At 45.6% G+C, this 15,653-nt stretch overlaps 1 protein-coding gene and 1 non-coding gene across 8 annotated transcripts in view; one reads left to right on the top strand and one right to left on the bottom strand.

Moving 5' to 3' along the window:
* The window catches only part of LOC102016034 (coiled-coil domain-containing protein 162-like), an 86,963-nt gene that overhangs the window by 53,646 nt on the left and 17,664 nt on the right, over positions 1 to 15,653 (bottom strand). For 5 of the 7 annotated variants that reach the window (XM_013510808.1, XM_013510811.1, XM_013510814.1 and 2 more), the window contains 2 exons: positions 3,262 to 3,415; positions 1,091 to 1,186 (listed from right to left, as the gene is read on the bottom strand). In XM_013510808.1, coding sequence (XP_013366262.1) covers positions 1,091 to 1,186; positions 3,262 to 3,415 — 250 coding nt within the window. The remainder of the gene's footprint in view (positions 1 to 1,090; positions 1,187 to 3,261; positions 3,416 to 15,653) is intronic. The other 2 variants (XM_013510809.1, XM_013510812.1) reach the window with 1 other exon arrangement.
* On the top strand, positions 13,994 to 14,075 carry Trnas-gcu. The gene has a single exon. It is a non-coding gene; the product is annotated as a tRNA-Ser (tRNA).

Raw genomic sequence — 15,653 nt, 5'->3', positions numbered from 1 at the left:
ATATATATATATATATATATATATACGCAAACAAGATTGTTTACATGACCTAACCCCAACAACTATGTACTTACAGACAGTACCATCTTATCTACTCTTCCCTCCATATTTTTTGTTTTTTGAGACAGGGTCTTGCTGTATAGTACAGGCTGCCCCTGAACTAACTATATAGCCCAGGGTGGCCTTGAACTTGTGGCAGTCCTCCTGCCTCAGCCTCCTGAATGCTGGGATTACAGGCATGTGCCACCACACCCGGCTCTCCCTCCATATTTTGAAGTAAACTTATGATTTATTTTTCTGTTCTTCTTAACACTTGAATATATTTTTAAAAATAAAAATGCAAGCCAGGAGTCGTGGCATATGCCTGTAATCCCAGCACTCAGGAGGCTGAGGGAGGAGGATCATTGCAAGTTCAAGACCAGCCTGGGCTACAAAGTGAGCTCAAGGCCCCCCTGCACTGCATAGCAAGACCCTGTCTCAAAAAGATAAAAAAAAAAGGGGGGGGGTTGGGGATTTAGCTCAGTGGCACAGTGCCTGCCTGGCAAGCACAAGGTCGCAAGTTCAATTCCCAGTACTGGAAAAAAACCAAAACAAAACAAAAAAAAAAGAAAAGAAAAGAAAGGAAAAAGAAAAGTGCAGTAATATTTACTTAGATAACCAGTAGAACACATATGGTTAAAAGAAAGTAACAGTTTAAAAGAATTGAAAGAAATCAACAATGAAAACTAAAGTAACAGAAACCCTCCTACTCAGTCCTGCTGAGAAAGTTCCCTGATCACCAGAGGCATCAGGCACCAGATCTGCCAGCCTGGCAGTTTGGCGAAGAGCTGGGATGGTGATTAGAGAGGAAGGCTGCTCCCCTGGATCACCGATCCATGGGAACCGAGGCCGAGACCCTGACTCGTCCACAGTAAGAAAATATGACTCACCTTGTGGCATCAGGTTTAAAGCTTCATAATGAGACACCGGCCTATCTCATAAAGTACTCACTCCTGGCTAGACTGCGAGGCTCTGACCCAAGGGCCTAATGATACCCTGCTCTATCATCCGCGCTCACTTCTCTCTCCAGCACGTGGGAAGAAATACCTACCTGCATGTTGTACTCAAGGGTGTCTGGGGTGTGGCTTATAACTGGAAAGGGTCCCCCATCCTCCAGAAATGCCCTCCAGGGGAACAGTTCAGATGCCTAAGAGAAATAAGAGACATGATAATGCTATCCTGTCTCCCCAAGTTGAAGACATCTGTATGTGGGTAGGATCTCTGTGTCTGAACCCCAAACCGCTGTTGGATGACTTATTAAGTGGAAATACTGTTTGATGCTAAGTCCCTGATAATGAAGAAGAGAGAGCGATAATTATTTTAAAGTTGTTTTTGGAGCTGATGGTTTCATTGTAACTGGTCAGCACTAGTGTTCTGCAGTTTCAGAACAGGGTAACACCACTGGGCGCATTTATAACCAACAAAAGGAAACTTACTTAAATGCTCTCAGTACTGAACACATTGAAAAGTTATCTTTCCATACCCTGGTTCCCCAGTTCCGGTGTCAGCTCAAGACCAAGGCCACAATTCATTACATGGATGCCTCGGTCCTCTCCACATCAGAGTATGAGAGCCAAGGGATGGCCTGTCCTTTGTGACAGACACCACGCGTGGCCCTGGATCCATGGGGCCTGCCTCTCTGGCCCTATTCTGTACTTCTAGACCTGTTCTGGCTTTAGTCAATTCCTAGAGATGGAATTGACTCTGGCAGTAGGGAACCAGGGCACCTGCGTCCACCTAATCCTAGGAAACATCCAAAGGCAGCGGGAGCAGGCCCAGCAGTCATGATCTAATTCTGTCTTCTGGATCTAAAGGAGGGTACAAAGACTACCTTGTAGCTGGGGTCACTGTTGGCATCACTTACTTACAACATTTGTAATGCTCAAACATTAAGTGGAAAGTTTTCAGTAAAAATCCTGAGCTTGTGAAGTGTTTTTAAAAATATGTTCACAACTTCTTAGATACTCTTCCCATCAAGAACTGGGGCTGGGGGCTGGGGATATAGCTTTAGTGGCACAGTGCTTGCTGGGCAACCACAAGGTCCTGAGTTCTATTGCCGGTCCCCCCCCAAAAAAGAAAGAAAAGAACTGGGGCTAAACTGGGCGTGGTGGCTCACACTTGTAATCCCAGCACTTGGGAGGCTGAGACAGGAGGATCACTGTGAGTGGAAGTCTGAGACCAGCCTGAGCTACAGGAGTTGAAGGCCAGCCTTTTTTGAGACTCTGTTTCAAAAGAAAAAAAGCTGAGGCTTAATTTTGTTCCTCGTGAGTATGAGTGGACTTGGTGACTCACTTCTAGGGAGTAGAATTAGGGGATGTGATGGATTGTCACTTCTGAAATTTGGTAATAGAAAGTCTAGAACTGCCATCTTGAGTTCTGTCTCTCGGACTGTTTGCTCTGAGGGAAGCCATCCACCGTCTTGTAAAGAGCTCTGTAGGGCAGCCACGGGAATAACTTGGAAGTAGACCTGATGTCTACCACCAGCTTGGAGCAGCTTTTCCTGCAGTTACTACCTATGTGCTGCGGAAGCGAGCACGGGCCTGTAGTTATGTCCTGGGATGTTTACAGCACCGGCCGACATCTTGACTGCAGCATGGTGGGAAACCTTGAGCCAGAACTACCCACCTAAGCCTCTCCAGCTTCCTGACCTCAGACGCGATGTTCAGAGAGTGAATGTTTATTGTTTGTGCCTGTTCAATGGGGGTGGTGGGTATGACTTGTTCTACAGCAACAGAAAAGGAACATTATTTGTGACCTGGCACTGCCTTGATTCTCCAGTAACCCAGTCTCTGGCTTTCCTAAATCTTGAGCCTTTGGAAAGTGGACCACATTGTCCCTGCATAAGAGCAATACCGGTTGCCAGGATCTCATTTGATAACACGTGTGGTAGCCAGGGCTATTCAAAATTCAGCAGCTGACCCAACAATTACAATTGCTGTCATTATTTATTAAACAGAAAAGATCAAGTGTTTGTCTTGTCACCAGCTGTGAGCAAAGAAGCTGCTGCCTCCACCGGCCTATAAAGCATTTGCAGACAAAACCCTGACTGGAAGGAACAGCTGGTCGTGGAAGCCCAGGCCGCTCCACCATGTGAGTGACGGGGAGCCAGGGAAGACCGAAGGGTGCTAAGGTGTGGAGACTCGCAGAGTTTAAACCAAACAGAAACTAAGCCATTACCCCCTGTGCATGGCGCATGTTTTACAAAACAGCTGTGAAACTTGCCTGCAGGCTCCGTGGATGCAGTGGCTGTGGCAGGCTGAGTTGTGAAGCAAAAATGCTCCTCCTGAGGGAGTTGCTCAGTGGCGGTAACCCGTGGTGCATGCCGTCTGTGACAGACTGGTGGGCAGGAACGTTTCTAGCTGCCAAGAACGCTCTTCTGCCAAAACATGGGGCAGGGGAGGGTTTCATTTAGAGTGGTTACTTATGCTTCTCAAGTTCAAAACATCCTTCAAGGCCAGGTGTGGTGGCGCACAGGAGGATCCTTGCGAGTTTGAGGCCAGCTTGAACTATATAGCGAGACCCTGTCTCAAAAAGACAAAAAAAAAAAAACAAGAAAAAAAAAATTCCTTCAAAGTGACAGGGGCAAAAACAAAAAAAAAAATTTTAAAAGGCCAGGTGTGGTGGCGCATACCTGTAATCCCAGCACTGGTGGGGGAAGGGGCTGAGGCAGGAGGATCATTGTGAGTTTGAGACCATCCTGGGCTACAAAGTGAGCTCAAGGCCAGCCTGAACTGTATAGCGAGACCCTGTCTCAAAAAAGCAAAACAAAAACCAAAGTGACAGTGGCAAGCTAATGCTGTGTGGTGGTGAGAAGTTCTTCAACCACACAACTTCACACGCTGCCCTCTGCTGCCACTGCTGCCAGCCCTCAGGGAAGAGACAGAGCCGTACACAGTGGCAAACCACTACACTGCCCAATACCGTAGCCACCCGCCACCTGCGACAGCTGAACACTGGAAATGTGTCTTCTGTGATTGAGGGATTGAACTTTAAATTTTATTTCATTTAAATGCAGATTAATTGTAATGAAATAACCACATGTGGCTATCAAATTGGATAGTACACTTGTAGTCCTGGGACAAAGCTATTACTTGTTTAACTATTTTAAAACCAATAGCTAGAGCTGGGTGTGGCGGCCCACACCTGTAATCCTAGCACTCAGCATTCGGGAGGCTGAGGCAGGAGGATCACTGCAAGTTCGAGGCCAGCCTGGGCTACAAAGTGAGCTTAAGGCCAGCCTGAACTGCATACTGAGATCCTGTCTCAAAAACATCAAAACAACAAACAAACAAAAAAATTAGCTGAGACAAGAGCACTTGGTGTGTAAGACCAAATTTTGAATTACATAGTAAGAGCCAGGGGTTAGACAGAAAAAGGTATTTGTTGTGTTTTGTTTAAACAAAACTTGGCTTTGCATATCAAGAACTGCAAAGCTTCAAGCCTAGTATGTGAAATTTATACCACAAGGGAGAGAAAAGAGGTATGCCTGATAAATTAGGGTGACTTTTCCTGCCCAGAAGGATGTAAGACTTTAGGAAGGAAGAAAATACTGTTTCTAGAGTTTAACTCGGGGATGCCTAAGAAAGGTGCTGACAAAGGGCAAGCCAGGGCACGGGTGTCCCCGAGTGTAGGGACTGACTGCCTGGATCCTCCGCGAGCATGGCCCACGCCTGACACACAGCTCAAGCCGAGGGGCACAGGCAGTGGCAGACGGAGAAGTCAGCATGGGTGGAAGGGGGGTGGCCTCCAGAGCCTAGGAGACCCGCAGAGTGTGTGTGCGTGTGTGTGTGAAGACCTAGGTGTGCCACAGCCCCGTACGTGGATGTGCAAGAGAGATTCTAACCCACAACAGAGTGGGTAAGGCGGCTGCTGGTCCCCGACTGCCGGGATGATTTACAGGCACCCCAAGAAGACCTGAGGTCACCTCTGAGAGGGATGAACAAGGAGGAGGATGTGACACGAGGCCTCAGATTAAGGTCAAATATTGTGTGTCACCTTGACCTCTGGTCTAACCTCACGCTCCCCTCCCCGCTGTGCTCTCAGGACAACGGCCCTGTTTTCCCTTAATCTTCCTTATCCCTCAGCCCCGGCTTCAGTTTCCCTCCAGGCTGTGGGATTAGTGAAAGAAACTGATCAAACCCTCCAGAGGTCCCAGGGAGACCGCGCCTTGTTGTTACTCCAAAGCCTGCCGCCCCTGCCCCCGCTCCCTCACGCTGCTCCCAGCACCCGGCACGGCCTGCAGCTCCGCCCCTCCTGGGCTGAGGAACCGTGAGCCCATCTGTCCGTGCCGAATGCGTGAGTCCAGCCCTCACCCCAGCCCACGGTGGACTCTTTCCCTGCCACAGGGTGCGCAGGAGGCAACTGAAACAAAGAGCAATGGGGAGAATCTGGAATTAGCTGATTTTAAGCCTGAAGCGGAACACTTTTATTTTTCATTTATTTATTTATTTTTGTCTTTTTGAGACATGGTGTCGCTATGCAGTTCAGGCTGGCCTTGAGCTCACTTTGTAGCCCAGGCTGGTCTCAAACCCACAGCGATCCTCCTGCCTCAGCCTCCTGAGTGCTGGGATTACAGGCGTGTGCCACCATGCTGGCAGGCTGAACACTTTTAAACTCCCAGGGTAATTCATGCATATGGCACTGAAAAGTTTAATATTTTTGCCATCAGCAGAAGTAAGGATTTAAGAACTTAAGACAGATAAAAGGAGCTTTATATCTGTATACCGAACAATACATAAACACATTTTTTACATTTTACTGAGTATTAATAATAGTTCAGACAGTGGATAGACTATTGATTTAATGTCCCCCTCCATATATATATGTAATATATGTATATAAATTTAAAATACATACATATATATTTCTATCTTTTTAGATAGGGTTTCACTACATAGTTCAGGCTGGCATTGAACTCACTTTGTAGCCCAGGCTGGACTTGAACTCACAGCAATCTTTCTGCTTCAGCTTCCCAAGTGCTGGGATTACAGGCATGCACCATCATGCCCAGCTTTTTCCCCCTCTTGGGTGCTGGCAATTAAACTCAATGAATGGATCCTAAAGTCATCCAAAGGATGTATAAAGATTTTCTCCTGTTTCTTATACCTTTCGTGTGTTTGCTCATGATCCTCAGTGAGCCCTGTTAAGGAATACACGATTCACTCAACTGCCCTGTAAAGATGACATATCAAGCACATAGTATCGCCAGGTGTGGTGGCGCCTACCTGTAATCCCAGCACTTGGGAAGGCTGAGGCAGGAGGATTGTTGTGAGTTGGAGACCAGCCTTGGCTACAAAGTGAGCTCAAGGCCAGCCTGAACTGCATAGTGAGACCGTCTCAAAAAGACAAAAAAAAAAAAAAAAAAAAAGCACATAGTATCTTCACAGCAGTAGGCCAAGAACTGAGATGTAAAGAAGATTCCACACAGGCTCAGGCCTTCCACTCCAATAAAGCCCAGTTAGGCAAAGCTACTTCTGACTTTCTTCTGAACTCCCAAGATAATGTGTATACACACATCTTTCTTATGGTGTTTAGGTATATTTTAAATAAAGTTAAAATAATGGTATCAGAAAACTGCACATTCTTGCTGGGCATGGTGACACATATCTGTAATCCCAGCACTTGGGAGGCTGAGGCAGGAGTACCACTGCAAGTTCAAGTCCAGCCTGAACTACATAATGAGGCCCTGAAGCAGGAGATTAGGGCTTGGCAAACTGGCTGGGCAAATGGATGTGACCTGTGGATCACAGGGTTCAAGGACACATGCATAGAACAGTTCCCAAAGCCTTGCTTGCACCTGGGACTAAACAGAGAATGCCTTCTTCAGTTCTTGTGAGCATTCAAGCACAGCCTAGACCTTGCATCAGCCTGAGGAGTGGATGACCGCTGCCACTGACCTGTGGCCGGTAGCCCTCTTTCACAGTGATCCCCTCTTAGCCTATACAGTGTACTTCTTTCCTTGCTTTTAACTGGCTCACACTCACCCTTCAGAGTATGTTTCTTTCCCCACATTTAATAAATGTAAAACCTTGCTACCTTTTGTGCTTTTTTGGTTCAATTCTTTGTTCACAACCACGAAGAACCTAGAAGCAGCCATAGAAGAAGTCTCCAGCACCCCAGAACCCAGTAACAACATTGTCTCAAAACATAAAAAGCAAAAGTTTAACATTCTAATAGAAACATGCATTTTCACTCCAAATGGAGAAGCAGAACACCCCAGCACAGTCTCCCTGAGCGGCTCCTTTCACATCACTCTCCTTCACCTCTGAACTGTAGGCGGGGGTGAGGAAATAGTGTCAAAGAAGAAACAGGGCTATGGGGTCAGACAGACGTATAACTGAAAATTTGACTACAGCAACCCATGTGGACTATTTCTGCATCTATAAAAATGGTGAAGCCAAAGCCGGGCATGGTGGTGCATGCCTGTAATCCCAGCACTCGGGAGGCTGAGGTAGCAGGATCGTTGCAAGTTTGAGACCAGCCTGGGCTACAAAGTGAGCTCAAGGCCAGCCTGAACTACATAGCGAGACCCTGTTTCAAACAGACAAAAAAAAAAAGTGAAACGAACCCATATCCCATAGAATTGGTGGATGGTGGTGACTCAGCTAAGGCTAAATTGCTTTTTCTTTTTTCTTTTTCCTTACCTCATGCTGTTATAGCTCCAGTTTTTTAAAAAAAGGAACCTGACATTTTCTTTACACAAAGCTTTTAGGCAAATATGTCCTTTTTACTGTGCTTTAGAAATACTGAAAAATGGGTCACAAGCACCTGTGCCTGATGCGGGGATGGAAACAGAAAAGCCATGGGCCCTTGCTGAGGTAGAGAAGAGATAACAAGGAGAAAAATTATAACTTAAACACTGTACTTGTAAGAATACTGCTCTTCCAGGACAGGAAGTCACCCGCAGTTGTCCGTGTCAGTATTCCCTAGGTTTGTTTATGCCTCTCTCCTTGTAGGCTCATCACACCGAAACTCCCTTAAAGATACAGAGTCCACAAATTAGCTTAGCTGAGAAAGTAAAGGGCAGAAGCCTGATTTTAAGACAAAGGAACAGATTGAGAGTTTGAAGAATGTTTTTAGGCAGAGAGATTTTAGATCACCCAAGTTAAAAGAACAATTGATGGGGCTCATGCCTTTCATTTGTAAAATGAATCTATCTCTGTCATCCCCCCCCATTAACCAAGAGCATTACAGAACTTCCTATAAATTCACAAATTCCACAGATTTCCACTGCCTAAATATTCCTAAATATGCATTGCAGAACTTCCTATAAATTCACAAATTCCACAGATTTCCACTGCCTAAATATTCCTAAATATTCCCAGCTCTGACTGGAATATTGTACTTCCTCTGTCTTGTACAGCCCATTGTTTATTTTTGTGTGCATTTATTAATTTATTTGCTTGTTTGTTTATTTATTTGAGACAAGATTTGCTTAGTCTCAGGCTGGGCTTGGACTCATTACTGAGCTCAGGCTGGTCTAATCCTCCTGCCTCAGCCTCCCAAGTATTGGGATCACAGGTGCATGCCACCACCTGGCAAGTGTGTGTATGCTTTTAAATTTAATTTCTGCCAAATAAAACCTTCCAACCTGTTACTGATTGTTATGGTTTGTGTCTGTGTGTCCCCCCAAAGCCTCATGCAGCCATGGGGCAGGCTTTTAGAGTTGACTGATTATGGGTATGAGAGGTACACCTGCCCTGGGGTAGATAGTTTGCATATGTAAGGGAGAGAAAGAGGGTGCTTCTGGTCATTTCCTCCCTTGTGTTTTTTCTGGCTTTGCTGTGTTCTGCCACCAGGAGCTGTAGCCCTCTGCCATGTGCCACTCTGCCTTGTAACCTGCCAAGTATGGACTGAAACCTCCACAAACTGTAAGCAAAATAAACCTTTCCTTCCTTAATTTTGGGCATCAGGTATTTTGTCCCAGCAGCGAGAGAAAAGTAACCAAGACACTGATGCATTCTGAAAATTCTTCTTCTGCAACAGGAGTTAGTGAACTTGCAAACCTGTTCTACCAATTCGCTTCCTTATCTCAGCTTTGGGAACCTCCTCACACCCTGCACATCACCTACTACTCATTAAAAGCCAGTCAGTCAGTGACTGAGAACATTTTTAAGCTGGGTGTGGTGGGGATACAGGAGAAATACACCTCCCAACCTGCTAGATGTCACACATGCCAAGTCCATGTCTCCTGAAATTGAAGAATGGATTCCAAAGGGCGAAGGAGGTTAAGAGAGTAGGAAAGGTTTACTGGGGAATAGGAATGGGGAATAGCTCCTGAGAGACAGGAGGGACCTCAAGGGAGTTGTCACTGTGGCCATCTCCCTGAGAATGCTTTATAGGGCAAAGTCACAAGGCTGGTGCAATGTGGGTCAAACTATAATCAACCAGCAAGATTACAAGTCTAGCTGCTCAGCTAATATGGATCCAATATGGAAGTGGGGCACATAGCAAGGGCATGTGGATGACATCACTAACCTTGGTGGATAATCTAGTCTTAGTCTTGTCTTTAGTCTTAGTCTTGGTTTAGTCTTAGTGGGTAAGAGAGGACAACCCACCCCTAGTGAGATAATACCTATTTCTATGGAAACCCCAGAAGGGTGGTACCAATGGCAATATAATCTCAAACTTCCATTCATCCCATAGGGAAGCATGTAAATCTGGCCATCGTGACTTTAATCTCAAGGTGTGGCCTTTCTCAGATGCACCTCCTGTCATGGTTTTGATGTGTTCTCCTCTTCTTTTTTTTTTTTTTTTTGGTTTTTCTCTGGTACCAGGAACCGAACTCACGACCTTGAACATACCAGGCAGGCGCTTTTGCCGCTGAGCTAAATCCCCAGCCCCATGTTCTCCTCTTCTGTACTCACTCCCTTGACAGCCCAGTCCCCTTCTGAGAGTATATTAATTTTTATGTCATTTACCTGTCTATAATTGTGGCATACCCCTGCAATCCCAGTATTATAGACAGATCAATTAGGTAGAAATATAAACCAGGCATGGTGGCGCACGCCTGTAATCCCAGCACTTGGGAGGCTGAGGCAGGAGGATCATTGTGAGTTTGAGATCAGCCTGGGCTACAAAATGAGCTCAAGGCCAGCCTGAACTGCACCGAGACACCCTGTCCCAAAAAGACAAAAAAAAAAAAAAAAAAAAAAAATGCAAGATTGATCAAACAATTAGAGAGAATAAAAAGTAATAAAAAATTAGAAATGATACAGAGCTTCACTAAACAAGATGGTAGGATTCATCCATGGCTGTTGTATTGCATATTATTTCTAACTACTTTCTCTACCAGTAGATTTAGTGTTTCTGTTTTACTATTTAGATCTTTGATCCATTTTGACTTAGTTTAGTGCATGGGCTAGTCATGGGTCTAGTTTTAGTCTTCAGCATGTGGAGAGTCAGTTTTTCCAGCACCATTTATTAAAGAGGCTATCTTTCTCCCATTCCCCATTCCTAATCTCCAATAAATTTTCCTCCTCTTAACTTCTATTGTTTCTTAGAATTCATTCTTTGACTTTGGAGAACACAAACTCGATATATCTGACATCTAGCATTTCTTCTATATATCCAGGGATGGAGACCACTATGAAGCAGCCCTAAGCAGGACTTAAATTAACCAATTGGCTTTTTATGTTTACTTGTGAATCTGTCCAAAGCCTAGGCCACTTGTCTGGAAGTGGGTGACAGACTCATAGTAAGTGAACCTCTGTGAGTCACCAATCCCTACTAAAATCTGTAATGGTAGATGAAGCCAGAAAGCCTCAAAGAATCAGATAAGATCGCAGCCAAGGACACCTGGATCCAACCTCAACTAGATAAAGACTATAGCCTCAGGCATCTCATTCCTGGGTGGATTAACTTAATACCTTACTTGGAGAAGTCCTTGAGTGATTCCACCCTTCTTGAGTACTCCCCTCCCTTCTTCTGAGAACCAAATAAATAGGGGCCACCCAGAGAAGGTCTTGGTCTTAGCCCTGAGAGAATCTTGAATTCTGTGAGACAGCTTTGGTCCTCTTGCAGCCTTGAAATCACTCCATTTGCCTCTTTTTACTTAGCCTTTGCTGTGCACTCATTTGGGAGATTGCAGACCTGACCAGCCTGCAGTAACTAAGGGATATTATTAACCCGATAGAAGGCATCTCACCAGTGCAGTTTGCCGGCAGCACTCAAGATGTGACAGAAAGCTGCAGGAGCGAAAGGCTGCTTGTGCTCATGCCATACTTGCCACTTGCCAGGCCCTAGCAGAATCAGCAGCCTGCCAAAATGCCTGAATCCTCCACCTTTCTGCCACACTCCAGCAGCTTTATGATTGTATCAATAAGCAGTCATGGTTTCCTAGGAGGCCAGCCCTCTCATGCATGGGTATCATGCCCACAGGCAAGCTGCTTCAGACTGCAGGGAGCAGTGAACTCACAGGGTACACTTTGGCATTTTTCCTGTGGGGAGGGATATAATAAACGCTGCTGAGTAGTCCTGAGCAGACCAGCCAAACCTGTGACTCTTGCATACTGGAGACAGGGGCAGTAGCCATGACGTAGGCCCAGCTCCCAAATGAGGCCTTCCATGTATCTCCCAGATGACCCTGAAGCATACTTTAACAGCTGAGAGCTTACAGACACTTATGGTCAGTGCTAAGGTTTGTATCCAGATGTCCCTTCAAAGCCTTGTGAGGCCGTAGGTGAGCTTTCTGGAGGTGGCTGAGTTGAGGGTGTGTGATGCTGGAATTAAGGTTGTGATGTGATGCTGGGATTAAGAGTGCCCCACCCCGGGTGTGAGTGCTACCCATCCTGAGGGCAGGGAGCCTGAATAGACCATAAAGGATTGAAAAGGGCCGTTGCTGTCACTTGCTGCTCACTGCCTCCTGCCTCCCATGAACTGTTTCTCCTCCTGAGCCCACCTCCGTGGAGCCGGCTTACTGCGCACTGACACATTTACACGCTGTGAGCCAGAATAACCCTGCCCTCCTTTAACTGTGGAGGTGGGGTATTTTGTCTCAGCAATAAGAAAACTAAAACAGTCGGTGAGTATGAAAATAAGAAAGAATTTTAAAATGAAGGGAAACTAAGAGGCAGTCAAGGCATTCGAGGCTAATGTTACTCTTCCGTGAGCCCTTGATGTCCTCCAATATCAGGCTTGTTGCACGAAACAGTACAGCGTCAGGATTTCTTCTTCTTACCCGAATCACCCTGAATGCCAGCAGTACCTGTGGACCAGTGGCACTTTTTATGCCATACAATTTGTTCAGTTCTTCAGGGTACTTTTTTTTTTTTTGAGACAGGGTCTCACTATGTAGCCCAGGCTGACCTCGAACTCGTGGCAACGCTCCTGCTTCAGCCTCCTGATTACTGGGATTGTAGGCATGTACCACCATGCCCGGCTCTTCAGGGTCCCTTTAAAAGATTTTGCTTTTCCTTTTTTTTTTTTTTTTTTTAGTACCAGGAATCGAACTTGGAACCTTGTGCTTGCCAGGCAGGCACTTGCACCGCTGAGCTATATCCTCAGCCCCTCTTTTCCTTTTTTCTATCCCTGAATTGCAAAGGAATTCTATCCTTTAAATCAAGGCACGGCAACCTTTTGTTTAAAGGTCCAGATAGTAAATATTTTTGGTTCAACTCTACTTATAGTAGGAAAGCTTTCAGAGACAATCCATAAATAAAACTTCGTTTACAGAGACTGAAATATGACATCCATATAATTTTCATGTATCACAAAGTAGTATTTGGTGGCTGATTTTTTCCCAGCCATTTAACCATGTGAAGGCCATCCTTAGCCAATAGGTCATATCAAACAGGAAAGACCCACAGCTGTAGTTTGCCAATTCCTGACTCAAGTAGCTCAGACTGGTTAGAACCACCACATTGCCCAGGTATTTATCCTCAACAAGGATGATTAATTCACCAGGCGTCACAGATAAACACAGCTCTCAAGCATTTCTTGAGTTAGACAGTAAAGGTCTCCCGTAGGTGAGTGAACATTCCCAAAGTAAAGGAGACGGGCTATGCACAGCCTGACTTGAACTCATCAGAGAGCAGCCTTTGCCCAAACTGGTGAAGGGCAAGTGGGTGAGGATGGTGTGAAATATTTTATGTGTACAAACACACGCTTCTGAGGCAGTGTGATCTGACCTACCCAGATTTGAAGGTCACTCCACAGGGCTACTGTCTTTGTCTTTTTTTCCGGTGCCAGGAATTGAACTCACGACCTTGCGCTTGCCAGGCAGGCGCTGTGCCCCTGAGCTAACTCCCCAGCCCCCGGGGCTACTGTCTGGTCCTTAAGCCACATCCCTCCTTCTCCCGCCTCAGTCTGTGGGAGCACGCTGTTCTTATTCTTGCTAAGTGCGCAGTTCTTTCTTTTCAAACGCAGGTGAAGCCTTCCACTTACATAAGCAAAACGTTCCACAGAGTAAACAGTCCTGTTTGTTCCGTCTCTCCGAGCGCTGGGAAAGGCAGGGACCTTCCCCAGCTTCCGGTCTGCTCTGCTTATCGCAGGACTTTCTCTTGTTTGCAGGCTTGGGGCTGGGCAGAATCACTCAGAGGGATGACATTTACGTTCAGCTTCTCTTCTCCTCCTGCCTTCTCTTCAGAGTCCCCTTCTCCAACCACGCTGCTGCTCAGAATCCCTGTGGTTCTCAGGCTTTGGAATTAAACGCACTATTCTAATTCCAGGTTGGTGCTCACTAGGAGAGCAAATCTAAACACACACAACCCTAAGAGCTCTGGAAAAAAAAAAAAAAAAAAAGGCCAGGGGAATGTAATAAATGAAGTGAGCTAGGGATTTAGCTCAGTGGCACAGCACCTGCCTGGCAAGCGCAACGTCGTCAGTTTGATTCCGGGTACAGGCAGGAAAAAAAAAAAAAAAAAGACTGGGGCTATAGCTCAGTGGTACAAGTGCCTGTCTGGCAAGCACAAGGTCCTGAGTTCGATTCCTGCTACCAAAAAAACACAAAAAATCTCTTGAGGTGGCCAAGTGGTTAAGGCGATAGACTGCTAATCCATTGTGCTCTGCATGTGTGGGTTCGAATCCCATCCTCGTTGGTATGTCCTTGTTGAGGTATTCTGTAGCTTTGCCGGTCATGGTGGCGCACGCCTGTAATCCCAGCACTTGGGAGGCTGAGGCAGGAGGATCATTGCGAGTTCGAGGCCAGCCTGAGCTACAAAGTGAGCTCAAGATCAGCCTGAACTGCATAGTGAGACCCTGTCTCAAAAAGACAAAAAAAAAAAAAAAAGTAAAAGAAATGATATAGGGCATATGATATAGGGATGATATAGAACCTCCAAGCAGAGCCGGGGATATAGCTCAGCGGCATAAGTGCTTACCTGGCAAGCCTGGGTTCATGAGTTCAATGCCCGGTACCAAAAAAAAAAAAAAAAAAAGTAGAACTTCTGAACAGTACAAGTAATATAAGGGAAATATAACTCCTGATCTACTAAATGTTTGATACTTGAGTTCATGTTCTTTAAAATCAAAGAATGAATTCTAGGAACAATGGAGGTTGAGTAGGAAGTATTTTTGAGAGAAAGAAAGCTTCTAAGAGGGACAAAAGTGGGCCCTGATTCCACTTCTCGAGAGAGTTTTATAGCGTAAAACCACAAGGTGAGGTGGGTGTAAGGTGGGCTAAAACTATAGTTAACTATTAAGATTACAAATACAGTTGCTTATGTTACATTGATCCAATGGGAAATGACAAAATGGGTATGAGGTGGGACAAAACTATGGTCAGCCAATAAGATTACAAGTATAGTCGCTTAGGTAATATTGATTCAACGGGGATCAAATAGAGAAGCAAGTCCTGTGGCAAGCTTACAAGGACTGAAGGAGGACTTTCCGGGAAGGAAGGCGCCGGGGAGGTTTTGGTCCTCCACCCAAGGTGACTGATGCCTGTTTAGAATATCAATCACTGCTGTTCATCCCTAGGGGATGAATGTGGGTGTAGTCATTTCTCTTTGTCCTGAAGTCTGACCTTCAGTGAAGGGCCTCCAGCCACAGTTATAGTATGTTCTTATCTTCCCTCCGCATTGATTCTCTCTTGAGCCCAGTCCTGTCTGACTGGCTATAATATTTCCAAACAACTTAGCCATGTGTAATGGAAGGATTTGTGGGACAAAGCCACGTGGGTGATTGGAAAGATAATGAAAGCAAACAGGGACACAGTGCTCCTCATTCCTGCAGGCAGGTGTGCCAGGACAAAAACAAGCCTGAGAAGCAATTTGAGGGCGAGCAGCGTGGTGCTCCTGGGAGGACAGTACTGGACTCAGCTCTGCATGGTTGGAACCCAGGTAACAGATATTCCTGTTTATTCACCACGTATCAATTCTTCCTAAGGTCCAACGTTGGCCAGTGGAATAGCCATCATAGTAACTGGAGTCTTTCTGTGGTAACGTGAAATGAAATGAATCAGACACACACGCTTAAATGTTGCATGGGTTCCCTTATGAGAAGCCCAAAGTAAGAATAATTTAAAGGGCAAAATAAAAGATAGATACAGTAATAGGAAATAGGGCGACTGGTCTTTGCCAATGGAAAGAGGACCAGGGATGGGATGGTAGAGGGGAGGGAAAGAGGAAATAAAAAGAATTAATGTGTTGCATACATGTACAAACCCCCATTTAATA

Source organism: Chinchilla lanigera, unplaced genomic scaffold (genome assembly GCF_000276665.1).
Source record: "Chinchilla lanigera isolate Chin_1 unplaced genomic scaffold, ChiLan1.0 scaffold00010, whole genome shotgun sequence".
In the NCBI taxonomy this organism is placed as follows: domain Eukaryota; kingdom Metazoa; phylum Chordata; class Mammalia; order Rodentia; family Chinchillidae; genus Chinchilla; species Chinchilla lanigera.
Note: the sequence above shows the minus strand (reverse complement) of the source record. Positions and strands in the feature narration are given on the sequence as shown.